This window comes from Ananas comosus, linkage group 3 (assembly GCF_001540865.1).
Source record: "Ananas comosus cultivar F153 linkage group 3, ASM154086v1, whole genome shotgun sequence".
NCBI classification, from domain to species: domain Eukaryota; kingdom Viridiplantae; phylum Streptophyta; class Magnoliopsida; order Poales; family Bromeliaceae; genus Ananas; species Ananas comosus.
In genome coordinates, this window is record NC_033623.1 from 814360 (window position 1) to 825303 (window position 10944).

At 34.1% G+C, this 10944-nt stretch overlaps 2 protein-coding genes across 2 annotated transcripts; both read right to left on the reverse strand.

Annotated features, from left to right (window-relative positions):
- On the reverse strand, positions 517 to 2432 carry LOC109707013 (photosynthetic NDH subunit of lumenal location 3, chloroplastic-like). Its single transcript, XM_020228050.1, has 2 exons — positions 1287 to 2432; positions 517 to 872 (listed from the first exon to the last, which is right to left on the reverse strand). Exons 1-2 carry the CDS (start codon positions 1539 to 1541, stop codon positions 765 to 767), a joined length of 363 nt encoding a protein of 120 aa, XP_020083639.1. The 5' UTR covers positions 1542 to 2432; the 3' UTR covers positions 517 to 764.
- Positions 4506 to 8250, reverse strand: LOC109707011 (uncharacterized protein At2g24330). Its single transcript, XM_020228043.1, has 5 exons — positions 7761 to 8250; positions 6860 to 7004; positions 5640 to 5749; positions 5140 to 5560; positions 4506 to 5036 (listed from the first exon to the last, which is right to left on the reverse strand). The coding sequence occupies exons 1-5, from the start codon at positions 8019 to 8021 to the stop codon at positions 4837 to 4839; spliced, it is 1137 nt and encodes a 378-aa protein (XP_020083632.1). The 5' UTR covers positions 8022 to 8250; the 3' UTR covers positions 4506 to 4836.

Genomic DNA, 10944 nt, shown 5'->3' on the forward strand with positions numbered 1-10944 from the left:
GGGAATTACAGTATAGAACAGCTGTAAGTGTCGCTAACACCGTAAGCACTGTTTCAGCTTCTTGTGTTGAGTCATTGTATTGCTGATTTTGTTTTATTATAGTTTAGATATCTTTTAAAATGACTTTCCTTTAGTATGAGCTGTTTTTGTTTTTTCTTCTCACTGTTACTTCTTACTTTTATAAGCCTTTTGTATAAAGCAGTCTATGAATGCATGGTTATTACAGCTGTTTTTTTCCGGCTTTTGTTGTGAAAGAGTGAAGCTAAAGCTCATAACATCACTTCATTGATACTATCTGCATGTGATGTATGGTACTTGCAGTAAATGCTTGTTTAACCTTGCTTTTGCTTCTGCTTTCGCTGTAACAACATCTATTTGAGTATATTACAGAGAAGCTGACTGAAAGTTAAAATGAGATTCTGAACCTGAGAAGCACACCAAATTGTGTTTTTCTCTTTTTGTTTTCTCTAAGGATAAATAATGACTATATCTGGGATTAAAAGCCCAAAATGACAAATATTGTGAACCATAAGCACTTCACAAAATTTCCATCTTTTCTTTCAAGTTTAGGCCCTTGTAAGCTAATATTTACATCTTCCATGTGCTGCTGCTCATTCCTCTCAAGTATCAACACAGCTTTCCTTTCAAAAAAATCATAAAGCTAACTGCCCATTTTGCTCTTTTCTCTTCTTCTTCTTCTTCTTCTTCTTCTTCTTCTTCCATCTAATTGCAATGCATGTGTGACTAATACTGAAACAACCAAGCTAATAAGAAGATTGGAGAGCAGACACCAATTCTTTCAGAGCACGAGTTGTGTCGCTGTAGCAGATCTGCGTCAGAGATACGCTTCGACTCTTCACCGCGTGGTCCAGCTGCTCATTTAACACAAAACAATACTTAATCGCATCTTAATTTATAATTGCAATCTTAATCAGTAAATTAACCAATATTGCATGTAACCTGTAGTACAGATAAGAGTATTTATATCAGAACATGAAGATCTCCAGACATGGGTAACAACTATGACCAATGCTACATAAGCAGCAGTTCTTTTAATCCCGACATGCGGTTCAAATACATTCAAGTTGTCTTAAAGGAAAGAGACCCAAACTCCAGTTGAATTTTTCATGTTCATGAAATTATCCACCTTTCTAGGATTCTAGTCACATAGAAGCTAACAACATACTGTTTTCCAATACAAAGATTGAGGAGAATAAACACCCTTCACTTTTCTCATGTATTTATTGAGGTACAAGAAAGAGAGCACCAAAGTATATAATTACCACCTCTTCCATGAAGTGGAAGAGCTTGTTGCCAAGATCAGTGAGAGCCATCTTGTGCTCGTCTCTCGCACTCGCGATCACCCTGCTGAGATCACAATACAAGAACGCGGCCTTGAGTCGAAGGTCTCTTCCGATGATATCCCACGAATCCTCGCTCTCCTCGTCGTCATCGTCGATCAAATCCTCCTCCATCGACAGAAGCTCCGAAACACACTTCCTCATCCGACAGACGCAGCCCTCCCATTCCTTTCCCTCCATTGGCCTCCTTTCTTTCTTTGGTCCACAAAGGTAAAGAACAACAACTCAAGAGTATAGTAAGAAGTAAACTGATTACACATTATAATAAATGTGGTCTTCTAAGTGCAAGAAGATACAAGGGAAGAAGCAGGAAAAGTCACCTAATGCACAAGACCAATGATATACAATACAAAAAGGGTATGTTGGTCAATGTAGAAGATCCAAAATAGGAAAAGGGTGAGAATTACTGGGGCCTCATATATAGACACAAAGCTTTGAGACCAAGAAAAGGTAAGAAATAGAAAACCATTTTAAGAAACCATGAGGTGGTCATGCTTAGGCCACTGCTAACCATGAGATTTCATGGAAGAACAGGTCAGAAAAGACTTGGATGTGGAGGAAGGGATCATTTGATTTGACTTTCTTTCTCAAATTGATACGACCTGGTCGAATCCGATGTCATAACGGTAAGACATCTGGATATGTTACAGAGGGTCACGAGTTCGAATCTCAAGTGAGAAGGCTCTGATTCTGAAGGAAAGGTACCTGGATAGGGTACGGAGGGTTACAGGTTGGAATCTCAGATAAGAAGACTCTGATGGATAAGATTGTAAATGGTCAGACTCTTGATTATTTTTTTTTTTAAAAAAAATAGAATTTTGGGATGTACCTATGTAAGTGAAAATGACTTTGTTAGACCCCTAATGAGAAATCATGTGGATGTAACATGGCATTGAATAAGAATCAGCAAAGGGGAATTGTGTTGTGTGCTTGGCGTGGGAAACCCAATCATTCAAATCAGTGTGTGAAATAAGAGAATAATAATTGTGAGCAATAAATTTTGAAAAAGGACAATCATTTTATCATACAGAGAAAGAAACTAATTTTGTCACAAAAAATAAGGGAAAAAAAAGCAAAAAAAAGAAAAGAGAGAGAGACCTTCTAGACTATTAATACATAAATTAATTAATAAAAAAGAATTGCAAATTAACCATATTGGCTTAATCAATTTGCACCTCAAGCTCATCACTAAAATTACAATAATACCCCTGATTTTTTTTAAACCAAAAAACAACATTCTGATTTATTAAGGAAACCCAGTTAAAGAAGTGATCCAGATGGGTTAAAAAAAAAAGAAAAAAGAAAAGAAAAGAAAAGCTCAGGCCAAGTTTTATTTTCCTTTTTTTTTTTGTAGATTAATACATAAATCTACCAAAATAAACATCAATACATATCAGGAAAAGGAAAAAAAAATCTACCAAAATATATGGATTATGAAGAGATATCAAAGCTCATTATTCCTCAATTAACATGTTGCTATTGATTCTAAAATCTATGATTCTTAAACCAAAGAGAATAACCAAAGCAGGATCAACCTCCCAATTTTAAAAAAAAGAAATATATATAGAAAAAAGGAAAAAAAGAAAAAAAAACCACAACTTTAATCCAAATCAAACATTTCACAAATAATTACTTACATATATATATATATATATAAAAAAAGAAAAAAGGAAGTATCGGAAGGAGAAAGAATACCCACCACCTTGGTTTTATTAGAAATGCTAGAAAAAGGAATATAGAAAATTACAAAAAAAGAAAAAGAAAAAAAAAACTTACTTTGGTTCTCGAGATTTTTCCCAATAAAAATTGGTTTCTCTTATCAACCACTTCTTTTTCTTTTTTCTTTTTTTTTTTGGTTTTGCTTTGTTTTTTTTTGTTGGAGCAATTTAATTAATTAATTTTGTGGTATAAATAGCCCTGTTAATGTACCTCAGCAGCCCCTTCCTATGAAAAACAGGGATTCTTCTGTACACGCACGTACGGTACAAGCGTGCCAATGAGTGGTATTCATTCCTATACGAGTATTTGTACCAAAAATATAATATAACTACCTATGTGTATATATATATATATATATATATATATATATGTATGTATTTGTATACGTATATGACGTAGTTTATTGGCTGTTTTTTGAGTTTATCCGTAGTTCCCTTTCCAGAACCCTCCATGGATATATGTTTATTTTTTTTGGAATAATATATCTAATATGATTTTCAATACTTTAAAAAAGATATCTTATTTATCTCTGCATGATTAAAATATTTCTACTGGTTTCAAAAAATTCCTTTAAATATATTAACGGATTAGAATTTAGAAGAATATTTTGGATATTGAGGAATAAATTTTAAAAAAAATTGATAGTAGTAAGGCGCAAAAAGCTCTTTGTTGGTACATTCAATCGTGGTAAAGTATAAAATACCCTAAAATATTTTTTGTTGGAGAAAAAAAAAAAGAGGACCTTTATCCCAAGAACCTGGAATAAAGGTTTGATCTTTAGTAGAAGTCACTAGGAAAGGATAAGTGAATTTGTACCAATTTTATGAAACTACATGTTACTAGAGGAGTATACGTAAAATTATCTCAAATTTTACTAGAGTACACGTAAAATTATCTCAAATTTTACATCACCACTGTAATTTATAAAAATACATATTATGCTCGGGCATGTTTAATTGGATATCATAATTTATAAAAATACATATTATGCTCGGGCATGTTTAATTGGATATCATAACCGGCTCATTAATATATGAAAAACATATTTTGTTATCGTATTTTTTCACCGCACGTAATACAATATTTTTATAATTCCAAATGAAGCCTCAATGTTCGCAAACTGTTTACAAAATTTTCTTCCGATTGAAATGCATTTTGCGAGAAACTACATACTGAGCCTTGAAATACTATTCTTCAATTAAAATTATTTTTTTAAATCAAGGATTCTTTACTTGAAACCCTTCTATAGTCAATCATACTAACCATTAAAAAAAAAAAAAAGGAAAAAATAATTTGAAGATAAAAATAACAAGCAGCCCCCAGGTTGGAGGCCCACAAATGCAGCAGTACTAGCAGCACTGCAAAGAAAGATGCAGTTTCTGCGATTTCGCCGCAACAAATGCGAAGGGCAAAGCAGAGAGACCATATCAGAAGACCTCATGTATCCGTGAGTCGTTCATCATCTAATTGCTATTACATTCGATTGCAGAATTTAAAGCACCTGCACTGAATCTCAGAGTCATGGTATTTCATAGCTCGAACTATCAAAACTGGTTTCCTGTTTGCATTAGGAGTTATAATAAAAGATCCGAAATTTACAGTACCACTAACCTGCCACAGTATACACATCAAGGGTAAACCAGTTTCATTTCACCACACGAAGAAAAAGTAACACTGATCAATCTTCGGCACACTGTTGTGATAAGTCTTGCCCCGCACCTTTACCAATTACTTTGCGTCACTCCGCTACAAAAGCTTACTCCTGGATTGTGTTGCTAATCATTTCACTCTCGGCCGTGGCAATGGCATTAGAATTAGAAGCATGATTTTCATCAAGTGGAGCAAGCGGAGTGGTCCTGTCGGAGCTGGATACAGAGTCTTGCTTTGATGTGTTCAGGGCGTGACAATGTGGGCAATAATATGTTATATGAGGGAAATCTTCTTTCCTCGCCAGCCCTGAAATCGGATAATATCTCGCATCATCTAGGAAAGGAAAGAGGAGAAAACAAAATGCTTTTTGACACGCGAGAAACAGGGAGAGGAAATTTATTGCACGCACCATTATGCATATGGCAATTGCCGCATATGAGAGCATACGACTGTGACGGATCCTCGCCCACCAGCAATGCGGCGATTCGAGCAATCCATCCCCCGTCATAAGTTCCTGAGCCTTTATAGTGTTCCACAACCTTGTATGATTGAACTGCAGCTGCTCCATCGTTTCCCCCAGGTTCATTAGAGGTTCTGGTGACAACTTGAGTATCTGTCGTGGTGCTCCCGGCGCTATTACTTCTTGCATGACCTTGTTTCCTATTTCTCAATCCACTGGATTGCACCATTTCAACATCGTTGCTTTTAGCCGATTTAGTGCTGTCTTTGGCCTCGCTTTCGACAGATACCTTCAAGCCAGCATCGGCTCCTAACTTAGACGCCAGAACGGTAGCTGCAGCAGCCTTTGCAGCTGGATCAAGGTCATATTTCTGCATGAATCCAAGTCGATACATAGTAAATTCATGTTTCAAGGGTTTCGGAATATGTATGCAGTAATTAGCTGCTTACTTGAATAAGTTGCTGTGTAGTGTAATAGTTTGTTCTCTCTTTGAGCTCATCAATCTTAGCCTTTCTCTCAGCTCGCAAGCGCTCGAGCATATTCTGGTCCCTGCGATCGACTACAAGTGGGAACACGAACAGAATTATTTGACTGTAGAAATCAAGATTACATTAATATGTGAAACTGAAATCACCTGCCAGATTTCCTAAGATCAAACACGGGCAGGCAAGCTAACATAATACAATACAAAATATTAAATTATTGCATGTAAAACTTCAAGTTTTTGATACAAATGATTTTTCTTAGTTCCTGAAACTTTATTTGTACATGAAAGATAAGGGGAAAAATCATATAAAAAATGGCGAAAGCAACAATATATCATACTTTAGGGTGACCAGAGGCTAGCACCGAAATTGACAACAGGGCACGCCAAAAGGGACTTGGAAGTTTATTAGAAAGTTCAGCCATGACTGCAGGATTCTAGAGAACGTGGACACTACAATCAATGAGTGATTTTGCTACTTCTGTTATACATCTCACATTCCTTGTCCAACATAGCTAACCATACAGAAGGGAGAAACTACGTTATGTTTTAATAGTGAAAGGCAAATATTAAACAGTCTCTTCACCTGATCCACCTTCTACAAAGACAATATATAGATAACTATAAAGTGCACAGTATTTTAGTTGCACTTTCCCTGTTCTCACTTAAGAAAGGACCTAACGCTTACAATGCAAAACCAAGAAACCACAAAAACGGAAATTTCTTCTATGTTTCAGAAACACAAAACAAGTAGTTCTGATCTCTTAATATGCAGAATTCACGCACACACCAAAAAAAAAAAAGGAATACAAATGAAGATCCATCAGCATAGAAAACAAAATAGTAGAAAACTAATTCAAGTCCTCAAGAAGATTAATGCTTCTGTGAAATCAGCTTAAGATTCATATGTGAGCTCTTTAATGATGACAAACACTCATGTCAACCAAGTTTTGAATAGTAAAACATGCGGAATGTGTGTAATTTTCACAATCACCAAACGTGGTAGTTCAGCTTCCAAGTAGTCCGGGTAAAAGAAATGTAAAATTTGATTAAAAAACCGTTGACAACAAGACCAAGATTCGTAAAAATTGTGTTAAACACAATGCAAAACTATTTAAACAAAGTTAGCAGTACTGTAATAAAAACAAGTGACTATATTTGGAGTACAAAGTTTGAGGTATTTACGCATCCTGGTGAAGCGTACGTATGTTGAATACATTACAGAAGATAAAGCAGGTATAAGAAAGATCGGCAGAATTCGCACTGCCCGCATCTCCCAGTTCAGATCTACCGATCTTGTTGCCATGATAGCATAAACCACAGCTACAACCTGATTTAAAAAACAAACATATTAAACCATAGGAACCAACTTTCAGTGAATTGTACTATAAAACTCTTAAAGTTGTACTAGTAAATTCAAGCATAAATAACCTAGCAGAGCTGCACAAAGTTGCATGATTTTCCAACTTAATGTACACTAAAACTTCATATCTAATCTGAGTGATTTCACGACTTACGTGATTTTCAGAAATGAACGTGTTATCATGTTTTTAGAGATGAATTTTCTTTTCATCTATTGATGTATTATAGATGTATAATAGATGAAATAAGGGCTGGCCCGATGAATTTGGTAATCTTAAGAGAGAAAAGTTACTCCTACATTCAAAATCTGAATATCGCTATCCTAAAGCACACCGTTAATTCATTTTTTCACCTATTTCTCTGAAAGATCAGTAAATATCTACCTTAACTACTAATGCGTGTAATTAGGGCACTTCCAATTATGCTCGTCATTAAGTTTCTTTCCATTGTTTGCTAGAATCTTCTGCAAACTCGATATATCTGATGATTCAGTTCCTATTTCGAAAAACATAAGATCTGATCTTAAAAGTTCAAACCATAAAGTTTTTATTGCCAACATTGATTTAACAACCCCCAACTCCCAAATTATAGTTTCCTGAACTATAATCCTCTCAAAGTTTATGCACGCATAAGGTTCCACAAACAGTTTGTAATTAAGCAGATAATTCTACTAAGTTATTTCACAAACTTATGCTCGATAGTTAGGTATCGACAAGAATCGCACCTCAGCGACCACGGCGAAGACGATGAGGTTCCGAACCATCCTCCGCGACGTTTGCGCCCTCCGCTTCATCCTCGCGTGCACCGACGCCTCCTCCTTCGACAGGTACTTCAACCTCTTCTCGTAGTCCTCGCCCCTCCCTCCGAAGATCCCCCTCCAAATCCTCGAAACAATCCCCCTCCGCTGCTTCTTCCTCGCCTCCGGCGGCGGCGCCGCCTCCTTCTCCGCCTTCTCCGCCGCCTCCGGAGCAGGATCGTCGGCCATTTTTCCCAGAGATCCGATCTGGGAGACGAGGGATCGGATCTGAGATCGCGCCGAGGTTATAGTACGGGGATCGAAGGATCGCGGATTCGTTTCTTCGCTTGCGACTAGGGTTTTCGCGAAGAAGAGTGCGCGAGATCGATCTCCGAAACCCACCGAGAAACGTAATAATGATGCTTCACAACGGGGAGAAGCGAAGAGCGGCGAATAGAGTAACTGTTGATAACGTACCCAAAATTCTCCCCAAAAGCGCGTAGTTGTGTGTATGGTTTAAGCAAACCCGTACCGTGCTCCAACTCAAAAATTTAAATTTAAAAGTTCTCATTTTTTAAATACAAAAGAAAGTGTTTTAAAAGTGGGCTTTTTTAAAAATTCGCGAAGCGTCGGGGCCCTTTCTTTCGCTTTCGATTTAAAAAGCGGTTCGATTCGGGGCCTGAGAAAAGTTTTAAAAAGTTTACACTTCAAAATGTGCGAGAAATTATTACCTACACCCGGTGTATATATATAATATATAAGTTTCATTTCTAACATATCATTGTAGATACAGATCGTATCTAGTGCTTATGATTAAGAATTTAATTAGGGTGCGTTTGGTTCGCGTTATCCTTTAAAGATTCCTAGTAATTCAATGGGAATAAAAAAATATGACGATGTTTGACTAAACGCGCTAAGTAATCTAGTTGATAATATTGGATTCACTTGGGAATAAGATTGACCCCAAAGTACTAATCTCATTCCCTTGAGGGAGGGTGGGTATCCTCATATTAATGGATTGGAGTAATCATAATATGTCTAATCTCTTTCTTTCTTTCTACCCGCCGGCTAACTGATATTATTTTTCTTTACACTCTAACTTTATATCTCTCTCTAAACTTATTTTTCTCTCTAAAATTCAACTTTTTCTCTTTCTCTCTCTCTCTTTCTAAAATTTCAACTCTCTCACTCCTAATTTCGACTATATTTTTCTTTCTATTTTTTTAATTATGCTCTCTCTCTCTAACTTATACTCTCTCTCCCTTTTTAGTAACATTATCTAAAATTAATTAAATTAATTAATTAATTAATTGTATATTTTTTGTAATATTAAATAATATGGCTAATTAATATTACCGAACCAAACACAGGAATTCTACATTCTTAGTAATAGGATTAATAGAAATAAGATTCTCGGATATCTTTTATTCCTAGTAATCTTTCATAATGCGAACCAAACGCACCCTTATAGTAATCAAAGGTTTTAAGTTTAAAGTGTAATTGCTTTATATTTCTATCTAAGTTTATTTCAAAAAAATTAAATGAAGCGGATGACTCATCTTAACTCTAAATTATTTTGATTTAACTATTCGATCTTTTAAAATTTAAATTTTATTATCAAATATTTTAATTTATGTGATTCAAGTCAATTAATTATAGTTTAACTTCAAAATTTGAATGTGTCATTTATATTTATATATTTAGTTAGTATATTTTTATATAATTTTTGTAATTATAAATATTTATTAAGTAAATAACTAGTTTAAAAATTTAAAATTAAACTATCGTTGACCGACTCAAATTATATAAATTAAAAAAAATAAAATTAAAGTTTTTAAAGATCAAATAATTAATTTTCATAATTCAGATTATTTTTTTTTATCTCATAGATAATACACCTGGTACGTAAGTAAATCTATTGTATCACACTTATACTACATCATCAATAACAAGCCAATAATATCTCTTTATTTTAAAAAATAATATAATAAAAATATTTTTTTATCAATTATGATAAAATATATCAACTTAAAAAAAATTATTAATTAAAAATATCACATCAGTAATATACTCAGTGCATTCTTTTTTCTTTTTTTTTTCTTTTTTTTTTAATTTTATTTTGGGTATGCAGACTGTAATCCACTGGGATGATAGAGTTGGACGGGAGAACTTTCTGGAAGGAGCCGTGAGTCCAGGAATGGACGGCGGGATGCAATGTGGGGTCCACGTCTCACCTGCCAAGTCCAGCAAGCTATAATTAAAAATAAATGTGACGTGCGGACGTGTCCAGTGATCTGTAAATGTAAACGAAAGAAGAAGAAAAAAATAAACATTAAAAAGAAGGGAACATGTCAATGATCTGTTCTCATTCACTGGGATTTATATTTCTGAGTACTGTTTGGTTTGGGTATAAGCAAGAATTAATTATTATAGAGATAGATATAAATATGAGGATAAAAAAAATAGTGTTTGGATAAAAATTAAGTTGTTCCTGGGGATAAGAACAATTTTAGATAGTTTTATATAGAAAATAAAGATGTTGGTAGGGATAACCGAGAACTACTATTCTCGGATAAAAAATCAGCGTTTATCTAGATCTGTTTAGTACGATACAATGATTCAAAATAAGATATTGCATAATCGGGACTCAAACTAAACTATTTTTTTGAGTTACAAACGTTTCTATCCAAATTGGACTCTATTATGGTTACAAACCAGTGCTCAAATTAGTTCGATTCAATTCATAAAAGTAAATTAGCTTAAAATCGATTTTTGACTTAAATTGGTGAACCAACGGGATTTGATGAAAATCGATCAGATTTCTCTTATTTTATATTTCAACAATTTTATTAGAAATGTGCATTAGTTTTAAGTAATGTGTACTTTGAATATATTTTTAAGTATATATAATAAAATAATATCTAAAAATAATGTAGAAATATTGCACTTGGAATATACAATTTTTATTATATTTAATATTAAATTAATAAATAAGTATATATTGCTAGATCGTGAACGGTTTTTGGTTTTAAAATACAAAACTAAACTGGAATTTATAAATTATTAATGTCTTAATACACCTTAATATTTACACTTTTATGTATGCTAATGCTAATATATTAATTATCCATGAAGATAATATTTGGAGAACAATGACATTAGCAAACCAGAT